The sequence below is a fragment of the Eulemur rufifrons genome, chromosome 2 (assembly GCF_041146395.1).
Source record: "Eulemur rufifrons isolate Redbay chromosome 2, OSU_ERuf_1, whole genome shotgun sequence".
NCBI lineage: Eukaryota > Metazoa > Chordata > Mammalia > Primates > Lemuridae > Eulemur > Eulemur rufifrons.
Window position 1 is genome coordinate 9,182,046 of NC_090984.1, and position 20,431 is coordinate 9,202,476.

Sequence of the window (20,431 nt, forward strand, 5' to 3'; positions counted from 1 at the left end):
AGGGTGTCTCTATGGGGGGCACAGTGACTCTAAGGCCGAGGTATGACAAGGAATCGGCCGAGACCTCAGAGAGAAGGGGCTTCAGGCTGAGGCTCAGAGAATGGAAACTGGCTCACTGTGAGCTTAAACTTGATCTTTTGGGGTATCGATTCTCCCTCGGACGTGCAGGAGACACTCTCTTCCCCGCTGCCTCGTGTGCTCTGTATAAAAGTAAATGAGAAGGTGCCATTTAAGAAAGACCCTGGAGGAAGTGAAGAAGCAAACCCTAGAGATATCAAGGTGTATCAGTGAGGACAGATCGTTACGCTGCGGTAATAAACATCCCCCAAAGCCTCTGTGGTTCTAACAACAAATGTATTTCTTCCTCATGCTGAAATGGTGCAGGTGGGCAGCCGGGGAGAAGGGGACTGTCCTCAGTGTAGTCACTCAGGACCTAGCTAATCACCCATAATGTTGCCACTGCTGTTCCAGAAAAAAAGAGCCTTGGAGGGTCTGAAAGTTCAATGTCCTGGCCCCCAAACGGCACCAGCTATTTCCACTTAATCCTCATTGGCCAGGACCCACCATGTGTCCCTTGGCCAACCACAAGGCGACCAGGAAGGGCCATCCCGCCACGTCTCCGGAAATATTTGATTACAGCACTAATGGGAGTAGCGTTCCCGGCAGCGGAACTCTTGGAGCCTTTGGAGGAAAGACAAGGCGATCATTAGAGCACGTCCTTCCCGGTATCATTAATGAATTTAACACGGGAAGCCAGCTGCCCTCCCCCAAACCCTCCCCGAAGCCACACTCATGAGCACACCCGCCCTTAACTCAAATTGCCAAGGAGATGACAACCAGAAGGGGGGATTCGTATCCCCCACCTGTGCTGCTGAACTGTCACGGAGCAGCCACGGCATCTCCAGTCTCTCTGCTTAGGAAATTTATTCCCCATTTTGCTCCAGAGCGCACACACACACACCCCAACACCCAGGGAAAGCCCACCTCCTAGTCAAAAGCTGCACCCAACCGTCCGCCAACTTCTTCGCTGTGAACTGTTGAATCCAGGGTATGGAAATGAATAATTGAATAGGCTTGAAAGAGGAAAAAGTGCCTCTAAAATCAGGCAGCAGAACCCCAGTCCCCAGGGAGGAAGGTGCAGGGGAGAGCAGGAGGGAGCTTGGCTTGGGGTTGAGGGTGTGGGCTGTGCAGGGAACTTGGCGGGGGGGGGCTCTCATTCAGTCATTCAGCAAACACTGGTTGAGCACCCTCTGCGTGCCAGATGTTGTGCTAGGGACTGGGGTTATGGGAGGGAACAAAAAGGACAAAAGCTCTTGCCCATTGTGGAATGGACATTCCATCTAGATGGACAAGAGCAAGCAAGGGAAGGAAATAAGTAAAGTATGTAGGTGGTGAAGTGCTAAAGAAAAAATAGAACAGGAAAAGGAGATCTGAAAGGAGGGGTGTGATCGTAAAGGGCCATGAACGGAGACCTCTCTAAGAAAGTGGCATTTGGCCGGGCGCAGTGGCTCACGCCTGTAATCCTAGCACTTTGGGAGGCTGAGGCGGAAGGATCGCTTGAGCCCAGGAGGACGAGACCAGCCTGAGCAAGAGCAAGACCCCATCTCTACTACAAATAGAAAAATTAGTCAGGTGTGGTGGTGCACACCTGTAGTCCCAGCTACTTGGGAGGCTGAGGCAGGAGGATCTCTTGAGCCCAGGAGTCTGAGGCTGCAGTGAGCTGTGATCACACCACTGCACTCTACCCAGGGTGACAGAGCAAGACCCTGCCTCAAAAAAAAAAAAAAAAAAAACAAGGTGGCATTTGGACAAAGACCTTAAGTAGGTGAGGGAGGAATCTTGTAGCAATCTCAGAGAAGAGCATCCCAGGCAGGGCAAAGAACCTGCGCAAAGGCCCTGAGGTAGGACTGTGCTTGGCGTGTGCAAGGAACCGGTGGGAAGCTAGGCGGCTGGAAGAGTGCATAGGGGGGGACCTCTGCCATTTAGGAGCTTGGTGACTGTATTTGTAGCTGCCGTAACAAAGTACCATGAACTGAGTGGCTTAAAACAACAGAAATTTACTCTCTCTCTCTCTCTCTCTCAGTTCAGAGGCCGGAAATTTGTGGACCACTAAGGCGTCAGCTGGGCCATGTGACCCTTTCTCACCTCTCTCCTAGCTTCTGGCGGTTTGCCAACAGTCTTTGGTGTTCCTTGGCTTGTAGACACATCGCCCTGATCTCTGCTTTCACCCACACGGCCTTCCTCCTGTGTGCAAAGCTGTCTCTACATCCCAATTTCCCCTTTTTATAAAGACACCAGTCCTATAGGAGGAGGGCCTACTCAAATGACTTCATCTTAGCTTAATTACAGCTGCAAAGACCCCTATTTCCAATTCACAGGTACCAGGTAGGACTGCAGTACATCTTTTGAGGGACACTCAGTACAACCCACAACAGGGCCATGGGCGGGTGACTTTAACTTTTCTGTGCCTCAGTTTCCCCACCTGGGAGGATGGGAATGATTATGTGACTGCCTCTTTGGGTTCATGAGAGGATTCAATGAGTTCAAGTAGGCCAGCACCCCTGCCACGCCAGGTGTCTGTTAAGTTGCTCGACAGCATGTCACATGGCCAAAGACCCCTAAGCCTGTCCTGGAGCCGGGGTGTGGGCTGACGCAGGTCTTGCTGGTAGTGTCTGAGATGAAGGGACTGCCTTGGCACGGAGAGACCTTCGCTGCTTCTCCCTGTTTGGTCCTGCCCCTCCCCCCACCCCCGCTCTGTCCCTATCATCTGAGCCTGCACCTCGTGACAGCACGGAGTTTGCCTGCCGCCGGCCAGTGCAGGCTTTTGCTCCCGGGGCTATATTTAGCCCTGAGAAATGGGAACGAGAAGCCCTCAGCCGCCACAGCGACAGAGCAGAGAGGCACAAAGCACAGCCCTGTCTTCTGTCCAGCCGTGTTCCACCGAGTCCGTTCTTTCTCCCAGAAACTTCTAGGAGCAAAGCATTTGGAACCTTTGGGCTTGTTAGAACAGGGTGCGGACTGGGGGCTGGCACAGTCATTGTCCCCAGGACCTGTCTGTGTCTGTGATTAAGGCTGACTTTTTCGTTGGTGGCGGTGGTGGTTTTATTTCGCATGTTTTTTTATCATGGCAAAATATGTATAACATAAAATTTACCATCTTGACCATTTTTAAGTGCACAGTTCTGTAGCATGAGGCACATTCACGTTGTTGTACAACCATCACCACCGTCCGTCCTCCGAACTTTTCCATCTCCCCACCTGGAACTCTGTGCCTATTAAACACTAGCTCCCTGTCTCCCTGCCCAGCCCCTGGCACCCACCTTTCTACTTTCTGTCTCTGTGCCTTTGACAACTCTAGGGCGCTATAAACGGAATCACACAGTGTTTGCCCTTTTGTGATTGGTTTATTTCACTTCACATATTGTCCTCAAGGTGCATCCACATTGCAGAATGTCCTTCCTTTTTAAGGTAAAGTTGACTTTTAAATTAAGAAAGTAAAACTTTTTTTGGCCGGGCGCGGTGGCTCACGCCTGTAATCCTAGCACTCTGGGAGGCCGAGGTGGGCGGATCGTTTGAGCTCAGGAGTTCGAGACCAGCCTGAGCAAGAGCGAGACCCCATCTCTACTAAAAATAGAAAGAAATTATATGGACAGCTAAAAATATATATAGAAAAAATTAGCCGGGCATGGTGGTGCATGCCTGTAGTCCCAGCTACTCGGGAGGCTGAGACAGGAGGATCCCTTGAGCCCAGGAGTCTGAGGTTGCTGTGAGCTAGGCTGACGCCACGGCACTCACTCTAGCCTGGGCAACAGAGTGAGTGAGACTCTGTCTCAAAAAAAAAAAAAAAAAAAAGAAAGTAAAACTTTTTTATAATAATTGAAATAAAATAAACATGCAGAAAACCCCATGGATTATAAGGGAAGAGCTTGATGAATTTTCACAAACTAAACACCCATGTAACCAGCACCACGTGGGGAAACAGAACCTTCTCAGCCCCAGAAGCCCCCCTCACGTTCTGTCTCTAATCACTACCTCCCCCACACGCACCACGTAGCTATGTTTTGGTCGATGACAGACCCCATAGACAATGGTGGTTTCATTACATTATATTTTTTATTTATTTATTAATTTTTGAGACAGAGTCTTGCTCTGTTGCCCAGGCTGGAATGCAGTGGCATCATCATAGATCCCTGCAGTCTCAAACTCCTGGCTTCTGGTGATCCTCCTGCCTCAGCCTCCCGAATAGCGAGGGCTACAAGCACACACCACAACACTTAGCTAATTGCTGTGGTTTTTTTTTTTTTTTTTTTTTTTTGTAGAGATGGGGTCTTTCCCTTGCTCAGGCTGGTCTCAAACTGCTGAAATCAAGTGATCCTCCTGCCTCAGCCTCCTAGAGTACTAAGATTACAGGTGTTAGCCACTGTGCCTGGCCTCCTAAGATTATAATACCATATTTTTACTGCCTTTTTTCTATGTTTAGATACACAAATACTATTGTGTTACAATTGCCTACAGTATTCAGTAGAGTCACGTGCTGTACGGGTTTGTAGCCTGGGAGCAATTGGCTATACTATATAACCTAGCTACATAGGAGGCTATACCATGTAGGTATGTGTAAGTACGCTCTAGGATGTTCACACAACAAAATCACCTAGCAATGCATTTTCCAAAGCTTATCCCCATTGTTGAGCAACTCATGACTGTACTTAGTTTTAGTACAAACTCTTAACCCATTTTTCCAAGCATATGGGTTATGTGTTTGGGGTTGTATTGTATCCATTCAAAATTCATACGTTGAAGTCCTAACCCACACTACCTTAGTGAGGTCATTGCACATGTACTTAGCTAAGATGTGGTCATTAGGATGAGCTCTAATCCAATATGACAGGTGTCCTTATAAAAGGGGTAAATTCTGACACAGACACACACAGAGGGAGAATGCCATGTGAAAGTGAAGGCAGAGATCAGGGTGATGCTTCTCCAAGCTAAAGATCACCCACAGGTTGCCAGCAAACCACCAGAAGTTGGACGAGAGGCACAGAACAGATTCTCTCTCACAGCCCTCAGAAGGAACCAGCCCCACCAACATCTTGATCTTTGACTTATGGCCTCCAGAATTGTAAGACAATAAATTTCTGTTGTTTAAGCCACCCAGTTTGTTACAGCAGCCACAGGAGACTAATACACCATGTTACCCTCCCATCAGCAGATGCAGTGGCTCATGTGGGGGTATAAAGGTTCCAGTTGCTCTACAGCCACACAGATACCTGATAGTAATAACCTCATCTTAACTTCTTTCTCATTTAGCCTTTCTTCTGGGCAGCAGCAGTGTCATATGTGCTTTTAAAGGTGGGCTTTTAAAGCCACACTTGGGAGCCCTGCATTTTTCAGGTGCCACAGGGTTATGAAGCACTGGAAGTCTGCCCCTGCCCTAATGGCCAAAGCCAAGGCTTCCCCAGCACAGAGAGGTTAAGTCCATGGACTCTGGGCTCAGCCCCCTGGTTCAAATCTCACATCCACCACTAAATAGCTCTGTGGCCTTGGCCTGGGGGTTTTGTCTTTCTGGCCCTCCATTTCCTTACTTGTAAAATGTGCATTATGATAACATCATGAGGATTAAGTGAGTAATTGAGTTAACACAGGTAATGTGCTTAGAAGAATGCCTAGCACACAGTGAATACTCTGTAAATGCTGGTTTTTATCATTCTCACAGCCTCCTCCCTCCCTACCTCTCTCTCTCTGTTCTTTTTTTCTTTTTATTCTTTTTTTTTTTTTTTTTTTTGAGACAGAATCTCGCTTTGTTGCCCAGGCTAGAGTGCCGTGGCGTCAGCCTAGCTCACAGCAACCTCAAACTCCTGGGCTTAAGCGATCCTACCGCCTCAGCCTCCCGAGTGGCTGGGACTACAGGCGTGCGCCACCATGCCGGCTAATTTTTTCTATATATATTTTAGTTGGCCAGACAATTTCTTTCTATTTTTAGTAGAGACAGGGTCTCACTCTTGCTCAGGCTGGTCTCGAACTCCTGGCCTTGAGCGATCCACCCGCCTCGGCCTCCCAGAGTGCTAGGATTACAGGCGTGAGCCACCGCGCCCGGCCTCTCTCTCTGTTCTTAATTTTCTTCCACTCCTCTTACTTGCTTCTTACTACAGTGTTCTGTTCTCTGTTTGAAAGAAGAATGTTTTATTTGTGGACTTTTTCTGCCTTGAAACTTGAGCTGGGAACTTCTGGGAATTTTTTGGTTGACATTGACACTGCAGGGAATGGAAAAGGGAGATGCTTGAGGAAAAGACTCACCACCCTGCCATGGGGCTTGGTGACTTCACCAGGCCATCAGGCTTTGTGGTCATGCACCTCCTCTAAGGGGAGACTGTGACTGTGTTGGGAGAAGGGAGGAAACCAGAGATTTGTTTATCTGTTTCAGTGGAGGTTTTTCCCTTCTCCTCTTGGACTCTAATATGGGAAAGTTCTCTTGTGTTTCATGCTGGTTCTCAGGTCCTATAAAATCAGCATGATTAGGAGGGAGCTTTGCCCTTCTGATGGTACCTCAGGGGTTTGCCCTACTGGTTGAGCCTCACCCCTCCATTTTTCTCTCCTGCCAGACTGCCAGAGCTCTAGGACTCCACAGGCCAAGAACTTTTGAAACACCAGGGTTCCCCTTTCCCCCACCTGTCAGGTCCCCCCTACCTAAGTCCCACTCAACTCTTACCTGCTTTCCTTACACCCCACAGAGCAACGATGCCTCAGGGAACACTTGGAACTGGTTGTACTTCATCCCCCTCATCATCATCGGCTCCTTTTTTATGCTGAACCTCGTGCTGGGTGTGCTGTCAGGGTAAGTCTCTGCTGTTCCCCCATCCTTCTCCTGTTTACCAACTTCTACCCATGAAGAGGCCATTGAAGCTTTGTTTTCATTCACTGGACAGAGAACAGCCCTCTTCCCTTGTTCTGGCCCAGCAGACTGTCATTAACGAGCCATGTACAGATTCATAGGTTGTGCACTGCCAGGGGTACCCAGTGAGGGGGATCATGGGGGCATTACTTTCTGTAATTTACATTTTTTTAAAAAAAAACAAGGGTTTGGATTTCCCCCTCCCCTATTTCCCAAATATAAAATCATAGCATACAATCAAACTAGCATTTTCCTGAGACACATTGTCCTCTACCCCGAAGCTTGGTTTTTTGGCTTAATCATAAGTGAGCTTCATTTTTCTCACCACAAGAAGTCTGGGTGGCTCTACAGTGCCATTGACAACCCCGGATCCTTCCAGTTTTCCACTCTGACATCTTCACCAGAGGCTTCCAATTTCACGGATACCTCATTGTCTCAAGATGGCAGCCCCATACCCTCAAGATGGCCATCCCATGTTCTAAACAGTAAGAGGAAGAAGGGGAACAGGAAGAGGCAGGGCCTATACCAGAGAAATAGAACTGCTGTAGAAATCTTCAGCTCATGTCTTATTGGTCTAACATAAAAGAGAGCTGGAAATATTTTTTAGACAGAACTATGGAAACAATGAGAATGGGGTATGTAGCCACTGGGGGTTGGCACAGCCTGGTTTCATGCTTTTGCTTTTTTTCTTTACCTGGGTGCAGTTTCTGGGAAATGTGTGAAGCTGGCAGAGATACTCACCCCTGTAATATTCCAAGCTTCTCCCACAAGAACTGACTCCTCCTGTTGAAAACCTCTGACCTCCAGAGGCTTCTGAACCCCCAAACACATACGTACATTCCCTAAAATTTCCAAAACAGCCAGACCCTGGCTTTTTTGTGCTTCTGCAGGGAGTTTGCCAAAGAAAGGGAGCGGGTGGAGAACCGGCGGGCTTTTCTGAAGCTGAGGCGGCAACAGCAGATTGAACGTGAGCTCAACGGGTACATGGAATGGATCTCAAAAGCAGGTGAGGCCCTTTCACCCTGGGGCCCAGGGACGGAGATCTCAGGCCACGGAGCACACAGAGCCGTGCATATAGTTTGGAGAGGGCTGAGCTGGGAGCGTCATGATGGGAGGAGAAAGAGAATCTAAATGGGTAACCCCAAATTTTAGCAACAAGAATCCAGAGTTTGATATTAAAATTTCTGGGATGAAGCCAGGATATGACACCACATAATTGTTGAGTTCTAAGATAAGACGTTGGTCCGCGTCCCGGCTCTGCCACCTTCTAGCACTGTGCTTCACCTGCCTGTGTCTCAGTTTCCTCAGCTATTAAACGGAGATAAAGATGGTACCTACCTAGTAGGGCTATTTGAGTATTTAGGAAAATAATCCCAGCTAAGTCACTTGGGAAGAGCACACGTGACTGACACACAGTAGGTGCCTATTTATTTGTTCAGTCATTTAACAAACACTTATGGGGCACCTGTGCTGTGTGTCACTGTTCTAGGCACAAAGGACACAGTAGTGAACAAAACAGACCAAATCCCTGCCCTCAGGGTCCTGACATTCTAGGGGGAGAGACAAAAAAACAAACAAATGCATGTCACATCGGGGGCTGCCCACGTGCGGAGAAGAAAGGTAAAACAGAGTAGGACGCAGAGAACAGCTGGAAGGACGGGTGGCCAGGGAAGGCCTCTCTGTCCAAGTGAGGTCCGAGCGGAGACCAGACGGAAGTAAAGGGATGTTGGGGGGGGGGAGGAGGCGGGTTCCAGGCAGCAGAAACAGCACTTGCCAAGTCCCTGGGGTGCAAGCGTACTTGAGACATAGCAAGGAAGCCAGAGTGAGAGAAGGGGGAGTTGGAGGAGAGCAGGACAGGGAGGTGACAGGTCAAGCATGGGCTTCTAGGCTGTGGTGAGGATGTTGGTTTTCATTTTGAGTGAAACGGGGATAATGGCTGTTACCACTGTCGCTGAGGTGGGGCTTGGAGTCCTAAAACACCAAACCCAGCAGCACATTTTGGGCAGGGTCACCGTCAGCCAGGGGAGAGTGGAGGTGGCCAGGGAGACCCTTCCCCTTCCCAGTCCAAGGCAGCTCGTCCTCAGGGCAGTCCTCCAGACTTGGGGGCTTAACTCTGTGCTCTTCCTCCTCAGAAGAGGTGATTCTCGCAGAGGACGAAACGGACGGAGAGCAGCGGCATCCCTTTGATGGTAACTGCTCCGAACCCAGCTCCGTGGCGGGTCTCAGGGGAGGGGGGAGCAGGTGGGGCCAGGGGAGCAGGCACCTTTGTTCCAAGGGGCCTCTATGGGATGGACAATCAGGGCCCAGGTCATGCCAGGAACAAACCCAAGACCAGGTCAGGTTCAGGATGGTCCAGGGAATGGCAGGAATCTGCTTCCTGGAGGAATTTCAGGAAGCAGGTGCAGGGTTTTCCTTTTTCTGCTTGAACCACATGCCCAGCTTTTTCTGCTTTGCACCTCCACTTTTATCATCTGTAAAATGGGCATAATATAAATAATACCTACCCCACAGGATTGTTTCTGAGGTTGGTGTTCGTTACAGTTGTCCATAAACCCACAACCTGCCTAGCAGCTCTGCTGGGAGTCAGGGGACGGGCTACAAGTGTCACCGCAAATCTAGCCTGGGGGTCCCTGAAAGTAAAGTTTTTCAGGATTTAGAGAGAGGCCAGAGGGATGCATTTTCGCAAGTTAATAATAATAACACTAACAAAACTAATAATTCTCCATGAAGAATACAGCTTGTTGCCCGAGATTTATAGAAAGCTGTTAGACAGAGTGATGACTTTTGATTGAAAACACCAGGCATTAGAAGAAAATAAAAGAACTAGGAGGTTATAAAATAAATTTTACTATTTTGGTGAGGGGAGGAGGTTACCCATATACCATAAATATATCTGTTTATTGGGAGTGTATACCTGCACTCTGCCCCCCACAGAGCCCCTGGGGCTGTATCGCCTCAATATTGGGGGGCAACATCCACAAACCCAGCTTACCTTGCAAACTATGCTATAAGTCAAGGGGTGGACTGTTTTTGTAAGAGTCACTGTGCATCCAGTACCAAGTTCCAAGGGAGGTTTCTTAGAATTTAAAAACAGACCAGAGGGAAAATAGTGGCTGAGAGCCCAGACTTGGGAGTCAGACTGAACAGGATTTGATTCTTATGTTTACCCCTTAGGCAAAGCGATGTTACCTCCCTGAATCTCAGTTTACGCATCTGTAAAGTGGGACACACTGTTAGTTCCCAACACACCAGTTGTCGTGAGGGTTAAATCCAAGGACATGCTCTTGTTTCATATCGTCACTGTTGCAAAAAGGGTAACGTCTTTTTCCCTTGCCATGTTTCCATTGTTGGAGCTCTGCGGAGAGCCACCATAAAGAAAAGCAAGACAGATTTGCTCAACCCTGAGGAAGCCGAGGATCAGCTGGCCGATATCGCCTCCGTCGGTGAGTCGCTTCCTCTACAGCCTGGCAATTATTTGTCACCCATCACCCAAGAGACAGGAGGACCGAGGGCTCGGGAACCAGGCTGCCTGTTCCCAACTAAATAGTCCCTGTAAAGCATTGAGAACTGGCGCCTGGCAGCGACTAAGCTCCCAATAATGTTGGCTAATGTTTATGACTCACTCTGGAAGTCTTCCTAGGGGACCTGCTCTTATTAGATGCCTAATTGCAAATAAGAACAGAGACAGAATCCCTTCCCACATGGAGCTCGCCAGTCAGCTCAGGAAATAGATATTAAACAGAAAATTATGCACATAAACCTATAATGGGAAGGGCACTGCAGAGGAGACACCCTGGGCTTGGCCCACTCTGGAAGGCTTCTCGGAGGAGGTGATGTTCAAGCTGAGAGCTGAAGGATGAGTAGGAGTTCACCATGGTGGTGGTGGTGGTGGTGGTGGTGGTTGCAGAGAGAACAGTGTGACAGGTGGGACTCAGACCTTTGCCACCACAAGGGCCAGAGTTTTGAGAGGGGAGGGGACATTTATTCTTGTTCTTCTCATCCCTCTGTACTGTTGATTTGTGTGCTGAGAGTGTGTTGCTTTGAGCCATCTACAGCGAGAATGTATGGGGTCTTTTTGAAATGGGTTTTTCATAATGGGGCAGAGCATCCCGGCAGGGAAAATAAGACTGAAATAAGATTGAAGGGAGAGGGAATTTAGGCTGTTTGGGGAATTGTGTGGCTCTGCCTAGAGGACCAAAGGATGGAAAGAGAAGGAGAGAGGGAGGAGGGAGGGAGAGAAAGAGGCGCAGGAAGGAGGGCGGTCAGACATGTTTCTGATCCACAGGCACATACTATTTTATATTCTACTTTTTACACTCAACCCGAATTTATAACCTTATTGCTGAGTTTTGACATAATTTCCATTGCAGTCACATATCCTGTAAGGGTGGATACACGGTGGCTTGTTTAGCCGTGGCTCCATTCTGTGGCGTTTGAGTGGTTTCCAATATTTCTCTTACGAGGAGCACTGCTGTGCACATTTATGTTCAATTACTACCCCCACCCTTTGGGCGTATTTCCTTGGGGATAATTATAGGATCAAAGATATTAACAGCTTTTCAACTCATTATTCACAGAGCCATTCTGAGTTTCAAAAACACGGAACCCATTTATAAACTTGCCAAATGCGTGTACGTTTGCGGATTCCCCACCCAGGCCATCACATATTATCAATTTAATTTCCTTTCCCAGTTAAGTAGGTTTGTAATGATACCGTAAAGCTTGTTTTCATTTGCATTTTTAATTTCTAGCCAAAACACACTCTTCCTTGTAATGAAGGACTCACTCTATTTCCACGTATATGTACATCTGTTTAGTCTCCTTTAAGCAAGTGTCAAGAATTATAGTGCTCAATGTTTTCTGCAGTTGATCAGTTATGTCTGTCCCTTTTTTTTTTCTTTTTTTTTTTTTTTGAGACAGAGTCTTACTCTGTCCCCCAGCTAGAGTGCAGTGGCGTCATCATAGCTCACAGCAGCCTCAAACTCCTGGTCTCAATTAATCCTCCTGCCTCAGCCTCCTGAGTAGCTGGGACTACAGGTGCCACCACCACGCCTGGCTAATTTTTCTATTTTTTGTAGAGACAGGGTGTCGCTCTTGCCCAGGCTGGTCTCAAACTCCTGGCCTCACGTGATCCTTCCACCTCAGTCTCCCAGAGTGCTATACTTCATTTTTTAAACTATGTTTTGTTGCATTTTGATAAGCAAACTTTGTTGTTGTTGTTCTTGTTCATACCACATTTATTGAATGTCAGGCACTGGAAAAAAATATTTGGGTGCCCAAGACAGAATCTCCTCTATGGATAAGACAAGATACCTGCCCTTACTTAACAGGGGAGATATTATTTTTTTCATCAATCATTCTGGCAAAGATGAAAAAATAATACTTCCCATGTTGGCAAGGATATGGGGAAATGGGCACTCTCAGGTACAGTTGGCAGGAGTGTAAATTTGCACCATTTCAGGTGTATGACTTGGCATTATTCACTTATAGATGTTTAGGGTGCAGTGGTTCACACCTGTAATCCCAGCACTTTGGGAGGCCAAGGTGGGAAGATCACTTAAGACCAGCAGTTCGAGACCAGTCTGGGCAACATAGTGAGACCCTATCTCTACAAAAAATTTAAAAATTAGCCAGGCATGGTGGCATGCACCTGTACTCTCAGCTAGTTAGGAGACTGAGGCAAGAGGATCACTTAAGCCCTGGAATTTGAGGTTGCAGTGAGCTATGATGACGCCCCTGCACTCTAGCCTGGGTGGCAGAGCAAGAACCCGCCCCTTAAAAACAAAAAAGTAATTAGTAGAAATGATAGTACCTAGCTAGCGTGGGGCATAGCACCTAGTATGTGTTCAATTAACATTCATTTCTTTGCCCCTTCCCAATGAAGGGTATACCCGTTGATGGATGTGTCTCCAGGCTGAGTGATCAGGACAGACTCCCTCCATGATTGGCACATGAGCTGAGTCTTGATTTCAGCTCTTGAGGTTGCAGTAGGAGATTACATCAAATAATCATCACGTGCCAGGCATCATGCTAAGATATATTAACTCATTTATGCCTCTCAGTGGCCCTATGAGGCAGGAAGTGTGGGTGTTCTCAATTTGCAGATGGAGGTGTTGGAGACCCAAGACGCAAGGTGCCTTGCTAGCTGGTGATGGAGCCAGGTTTTCAGTGTGACTCCAGTAGGAGTAGCAGCCAGGAGCCTCCTGCCCACCATGATCTCTGTCTCTCTCTCCCTGTGGAACATCCTGATCCCCGAGTCACCTGAGAGTACCATTCCTGTCTGCCAAGTCCTTTGGAGACCTGCAGATCTAGGCACATCTCTGGGAGCTGCAGGGACTAGAAATGCCCAGCTGGGCTGGGCCAGGTGGACCCACCCCTGGGGTTGAGCAGGTTATGGACACGAGGGAAGAATCTTGGACAGAGAGGAGGGGTGTCCCTACAAGGAGGCCACAGCCACCGAGCCTGGCCAACTGCTGCTGGGTGGGAACATAACCCCCCAGGACCACAAGATCCAGGAGTGCAGTATGGTGGCCAAGAACACGTGCTCTGAACCATCTTGACACTTTTTATCCAGTTGCTAGACCCTTCTCAAGCTCTCGCAGCCTCCGTTTCCTCTGCTGTGAAATGCAGATGATGCTGGTCCCTGCCTCCTAGGGCTGCAAGGAGGAGCAAGTATCTTGTCAGGAAAAACCTGTTCCCTACAGTGCCTGGTGCCTGCTAAATGTTCCATAGACATCAGCTGTTGTGTTCATTCGAGGGAAGCCAGAATCCAGAGTTTCGTGGAAAAATCTCCCAGTTTTTAAATGTGGACCAATAATTTCAACTTTCACAAACCTAATATGAGCTATTATAGCTAGTGGGGTGCCAGCTTGAAATCTCTGTTGAGAATTTTGCTAATAGGAAGTGGCTTCCTTCGAGGTGTTTGCTGTGTCCCGTGCCTGGCAAGTGGGGTGGTTTCAATAAATGTGCTGGATGAGTGAATGGGCGAATGGACAAATGGATGGATGGATGGATGAATGAATGAACTGATGAATGGATGGATGAATGGATGAGTGAATGAATGAGGAACAAAGGAATGGATGGATGAATGCACAAATGAATGAATGAACTGATGAAGAACAATAAAGATGAACGCAATGGAAGGCTTACAAAAAGAGGTGTTTTAGAAGATGGATTCATTGCGTCCAAAATTGAGCTCTGACCCTCCCCCCAAACCTGTCCCATTCAGTGGTAGCTTCATTCCTCCAGAGACTCACCAAAAACTGTGGCTGTTTCCTCTCTCTAACACCCACACTTGATCCATCAGCAAATGTTGAATCTGCCTTGAGTAATACATCCAAATCCAGCCACTCTCCCTGCTTAGCCACCACCCAAGTCTAATCCCCATTACTGCTTGACTGCACCAGTGTAGTCACCTCCAACCCGATCTCCCAGCTCCAGCTCTTGCGTCTCACTGTCTGTTCCCCCCAACAGTCACGTGTGTCTCTCCTCTGCCCAGAACCCTCCATGGCTCCCACCTCCCTCAGAGTGAAAGCCAGAGTCCTCCCTGTGGTCCACCAGGCCCTGCATGACCTGCCCTCACCTCCTCTCTCTTCTCCCCACCAACCACTTTTCCCTTTCCGTCACACTGTTAATTTACTGATTTAGTATGTCCACTCTCCGTCTTCCCAACCTAGAATGTCAGTCCTAGGAGGGCAGGGCTCTGTCCCCTAATGTATCCTGAGCACCTGAGACAGAGCCTCACACACAGTAGGTACTCAGTGAATGTTTAAGAGCAAAGATATGTGCAGGCAGAGGACACACTGGCTCACTCCTCAGTGATCATTTCTCAGGTGAAACATCCATGGAAAACAAGGGTCTCATCCATACCTCATCCTCTCCCAAGCGTGCTCTGTGTAGTTTTGTTGCCTGTCCCTGCATCGGGGGTCCTGAGCAGAGGATCCTGCTTCGTCATGCCCTGTGATGTGACCCTCAGGCACATCAGATGTGGCCGGGAGTGGGGAACATGACAAATTGCCCCTGCTCCAGAGCGCCATCAGCCTCCCCATTGACATCCCGAGTTCTCATTGGTTCCTTCCAATTCTATTATTTTCAGGGACATTGTCTTCTTGTAAGCTCCATCTCTGCAAAGCCAAGCCCAGGGGTCACGATCATTCCCTCTGCCCAGAGGGCCTGCTGGAGAGGCTGATGGATTCCCTGGCTGGGAACCAGCCTGAGCCTGACATTCTCCATCCTTTCCCTGGCAGGTTCTCCCTTCGCCCGAGCCAGCATTAAAAGTGCCAAGCTGGAGAACTCGACTTTTTTTCACAAAAAAGAAAGGAGGATGCGTTTCTACATCCGCCGCATGGTCAAAACTCAGGCCTTCTACTGGACTGTGCTCAGTCTGGTAGCCCTCAACACGCTGTGTGTTGCTATCGTTCACTACAACCAGCCCGAGTGGCTCTCCGACTTCCTTTGTGAGTACAGCCTGGCCCCACCCCTGCTGGCTCCCTGATCCCTTCCTCATACCCTTTTTTCTACTTCTCTTTCTCTGGTGCTATGTGTTCTTTGCTTTGGTCTTCATTGAATCTCCCCTTCCATTTGGCCTTGTCTACAACTGTGATTGGGACCAGTGTGGCTGCTGCCACAACCATGGAGCCCGTCTTCCTCAGCCCTGAGAGCTGGAACCTGGAATTCAGGCCACCAAATGTTCCTGTGATCCCTTTCTAGGAGAGTGACAGAGGTTCTGGTGAAGGGGATATTGAAAGAGAGACAGAAAAAAAAAACAGTGAACACAAGACAGCCAGATAGAAACAGAAACATAGATATAACTTTTATGGGCATCTGTGGAATTGTTCAAATAATTTTTGGTTAAGAGATGGGGGTGCCTTAGAAACAGGGAGTGGCTTCTATGTTGTCCCCATTTTCTCTCCTTACTTCTGACTTCCTGCTTTCTCCTCGTCTTTCAAACCTTCTGCTGCTTTCCTACTTCCTCTCCTTCTCCTTTTGGCTTCCTTATTCCTTCCTAGAACCTCCAATAAGTATGAGAGCATCTTGCTCCCTTGGTGGGTACTAGAACCCCCAAGATATTGCCGTCTGGGCCTATTCCCAGGTTCCGGGAATTAATATGAGATGGTACCAATATTGAGGGCCAATATTAAGGGTGAGGAGAAGCAGAAAAAGATGGGGAGACATTGGACCAAGATTTAAAAAGTAAAGAGCTCTGAGGAATCAATAAGAGTAGAGACTGGGCAGTGAGGAGGGCAAGTGGATGCCCTAGCTCTGGCTTGTGGGCCACAGGTGAGGACTTTTTGCCTACTGGCTGCTCTCCTCCCACATCTATTGGTTTATCTGACTTATGCACTGCCCTTCTGACCTGGTTCAGAATTGACTTAGAACAGCCACAAGAGACAGTCTAGTCTTTGACCTAGAAAGGCCCAAGAGCCTAGTCCAGGTCATTGTCTTCTTGTAACCCTCATTGTTCCCAGTCACGTTGGCTGACACCCTCCTCCCCAGGACACCCTCAGGGACCAGTTCTCCTTCCGAGAGCCCTGACCTAGTTCCAACCTTAGTAATTGCATTTGGTCCCTCTGGAGTCTCTTATAAATGAGGACTCTTTACTTCTTGTTTTAACTTCCTCTAATAGTCTATTTTTAATTTCCTATATTCTCCCCACCAATCACTTTGCACAGTCTGTCCTGGTTCAGGAACAGGGGATTGGGACATCCAGCCTGGGACCCCTGTGCCTATAAAGGTCCTCTAATTGTTCCCATTTTCCAGTCGAGGAAACTGAGACAGAGAGAGGTTAAGTAACTTGCCCAGGGTCACACAGCTAGTAAGTGACAAAGCCAGGATTTGAACCCAGGTGACCTGAATTCTCAAAGCCTGCCCTGCCCCTAAATACCATGTGGCCTTGGACAAGTCATTACCATCATCCATTGATCAAAGACATATTCAATTATAAGGCAGTCTTTTATTTTATGTGTCACTAAGAAATAAAACAATGCTGCCATCTAAACTAGGACATGCTGACTTTAAGATGTACTTTAACTTCCCAGATATCAAAATGTTAACAAAAATGTGTCTTAGAAGCAATGAAGTGTAGTTTCTCTGGGTCTCAGACTACTTACGTGTACTTGGTGGAAACTGGATTCTGTGGTCCCGAAAGTTCTTCCAGACCCACCAATGCTCTGGATAAGTAATTCTTTCAGGTCTTGTGCATCACTAGCTATCATGTTTCCATGGTAACCAGGGAACAAGATCTCAGAAACTCTTCAGTCCTCCCAGAGTTGCTTCTGGTGGATCTTGGAATGCACCAGATGTTATGAACAGATTTCCTTTGCTAATATTTTGGTCTTATAGAGCCTAGCGTTCCCCTCAGACATTAGGAGCTCCTTAGAGTCCTACCACTAAGGAGAGGTTTCCATGAGAAATGAGCATAAAGGACTTTGACAGTCAGTTCAGAACACCTCTTAAAAGCATGACAGAGCAAACACAGTTGATCATTGTCTTAGTTTGTGCTGCAATAACAAAATACCTGAGACTAGGTAATTTAATAAGAAACGAAATTTGTTTTCTCACAGCTCTGGGGGCTGGGAAGTCCAAGATCAAGGCATTGTCAGGTTTGGTTGTTGGGTGGGGATTGCTGCCTGGTGGTAAGGTGGCACCTTGAACACTGTTTTCTCCGGCGGGGAAGAGCACTGTGTCCTCACATGGCAGAAGGCAGAAGGGCAAAAGGGACAAACTTTCTCCATCAAACCCTTTTATAAGGGCACCTAATCCCATTCACAAGGGCTCCACCCTAATGACTTAATCACCTCCTGAGAGCCCCACATCTTAGTACTGTTACATTGGCACTGAAGTTTCAACATGAATTTTGGAGGGAACTTAAGCATTCAAGCCATAGCCACCATCCAACAGAAGTAGCTTTGCGGGCAGTAACCATGAAATTCTTGGAAGTTAGTTTGAGTTCTCTGTCTTTCCTTTCTGTATGCTTTCTTCCCTCGGAAACCCACCTTGCCTCTGCTTCCTATCCATTAAGTGAGAACCCATGCCCTTCCTAACACCTCATCTTCTTACTTCACCAAAAGTGCCCTATCAGAAAGGACCCAATGTCAGCTATTTCTTTGCTGGAGCAAATAAATGCCCATGTTTTAGCTCTCCCTAGGACATTTGCACTTCTATGCTTTCTCATCAGAGAACAAAAGGCTTTGGCCGGGCACAGTGGCTCACACCTGTGATCCTGGCACTTTTGGAGGTCGAGGTGGGAGAACTACTTGATACCAGGAATTTGAGACCAGCCTGAGCCAGAGTGAGAGCAAGACCCCGTCTCTACAAAACATAGAAAAATCCGCCAGGCGTGGTAGTGCACACCTGTAGTCCCAGCTACTTGGGAGGTTGAGGCGAGAGAACCACTTGAGGAGCTTGAGGTTGCAGTGAGCTATGATGACACCATTGCACTCTATCCTGGGCAACAGAATGAGACCCTATCTCAAAAACAAAAAAAAGGGTCTGTCTTATTCAAGACTTTTAAATCACCAGTAAGACAGTATTTCCAGGGAACATTGGATAAGTTTTACAAGTTGGAAGAAAAGCCATGCCTTAGATGGGTTGCCTGTGGTGCAACCAAGTACCTAACATTGGGATTGCAAATAGGACATCATTGTGATTTCTATTTCTTTTTTTCTGTTGGAGCTCAGGCATGCAAAAGTCGATTAAGCATAATCCTCAGATCGTGACACACTAGCACCATGCGTGGCCCATTGTTATTTTGTCACTAAGCCAGTTAGTTAATTTTTTAATGTAACGAGCACCCAGTAACCTACCAGCCAACACAAAATTGAGGTCCTTGGCAGTAAGCTACATCCAACCCTTCTTATTGAACCAGGGCAAAAACTACAAAATTCGGATCTGCTGAACTTTTTTTTCCCACTCCTTTTAAGATTGGCCTGAGTTTGGCTGGTTGCTTGGAAGGTAGGGAACAATTGTTGCTCTTTCCTTTTAACAGAGAGGAAACCGAGGCCTATGGGAAGGAAGGCTTATGCAATCTCTGGCCAAGGCCACCAAAGACCAACATCTCTCTCCCTGCCTGCCACACCAGGCAAGGGACAGGGTTGTTACTAAACGGAAAGTCAGATCCACCTGGAACCCCTACCCCTAGCAAGCCTAACCTGCTCCCTATTTCTTCCTTTTCCCTTCTAGACTATGCAGAATTCATTTTCTTAGGACTCTTTATGTCCGAAATGTTTATAAAAATGTACGGGCTTGGGACACGGCCTTACTTCCACTCTTCCTTCAACTGCTTTGACTGTGGGGTAAGTGTTCTGGGTTTCTAAGAAGTTTATCTCTCCAGCTCTTGCCTAGAATGGCTGATACATGGGGACATCCAAAGGGGAGAGGTCGGCCGGCCACGGTGGCTCACATCTGTAATGCTAGCACTCTGTGAGGCTGAGGTGGGAGGATCCCTTGAGGTTAGGAGTTTGAGAACAACCTGAGCAAGAGCGAGACCCCTCTCTACAAAAAAAATAGAAAAATTAGCTGGGCATGGCAGTGTGCACCTGTAGTCCCAGCTACTCAAGAGGCTGAGGCAGGAGGATCGCTTGAGGCCAGGAGTTCAAGGGTGCAGTGAGCTATGATCAAGACACTGCACTCCAGCCTGAGCAGAGAGAGACCCCATCTCTAAAATGTAATACAATAAAATAATGTCGTGAGCAGCCTTGTTTGTAATAGTCCCAAGCACTAATACCCAGGCATCCCCTTGCAGTAGAATGGATCAGTAAGTCGTGGCGTACCCACAATGCAAGGCCGCCAGCAGCCACACCCACGACAGGGGTGAATCTCACCCACATCATATTGCACAAAAGGAAGCAGACACTGACAAAATGAGTCCGTACAGCTCATGCAAAGTTCAAATGGAAAAAATTAAACTATATTATTTAGGGATGATACTTGAATACTTTAAGAAGGCAAGGGCCTGAAAGACATTATGCTGAGTTAAAGAAACCGGACACAAAAGGTCACGTACTGCATAATTCCATTTTTATGAAACGTCCAGAACAGGCAAATCCATAGAGACAGAAAGCAGATTCGCGGTTGTCAGGGGCTGGGGGAGGAAGGGAATGGGGAGTGGCTGCTGATGGGGACAGCGCCTCCTTTGGGGGTGACGAAAATGTTTTGGAACTAGCTAAGAGGCGATGGTTGCACATCATGGCGAATGCACTGAATACTACAGAATTGTGCGCTTACGAGTGTCAATTTTATGTTATGTGAGTTTCACCTCAATTTTTTTAAAAGGTAAGGAAATTGTTATCACAAAATTTAGGGTGGTGGTTATGTCACAGGGTCTCTGGAATCTTCTGGGGAGCTGACACATCCTAATTCTTGACACAGGCAGTATCGAGTTAGTTGCACAGGGATTCACTTAGTAATTATGTGTGTCTCGGGAATTCTTAGGTCTGGATGAGCGCTTAACAAATTAAAAAGGAAGCAGTGAGGAGGTCACGGTCTCCTCACCCTGCGTCCATGTGGAGGGGGGAGTTGGGTTGGATTCCTGCCAAGATTGGC

The 20,431-nt window shown here is 47.8% G+C and overlaps 1 protein-coding gene across 3 annotated transcripts in view; it reads left to right on the top strand.

Moving 5' to 3' along the window:
* CACNA1A (calcium voltage-gated channel subunit alpha1 A) overlaps positions 1 to 20,431 on the top strand; it is a 224,630-nt gene that overhangs the window by 124,343 nt on the left and 79,856 nt on the right. For 2 of the 3 annotated variants that reach the window (XM_069494999.1, XM_069495009.1), the window contains exons 7-13: positions 6,729 to 6,832; positions 7,780 to 7,895; positions 9,022 to 9,078; positions 9,717 to 9,719; positions 10,243 to 10,332; positions 15,136 to 15,345; positions 19,070 to 19,182. In XM_069494999.1, the coding sequence (XP_069351100.1) occupies positions 6,729 to 6,832; positions 7,780 to 7,895; positions 9,022 to 9,078; positions 9,717 to 9,719; positions 10,243 to 10,332; positions 15,136 to 15,345; positions 19,070 to 19,182 (693 nt within the window). The remainder of the gene's footprint in view (positions 1 to 6,728; positions 6,833 to 7,779; positions 7,896 to 9,021; positions 9,079 to 9,716; positions 9,720 to 10,242; positions 10,333 to 15,135; positions 15,346 to 19,069; positions 19,183 to 20,431) is intronic. The other variant, XM_069495015.1, reaches the window with a different exon arrangement.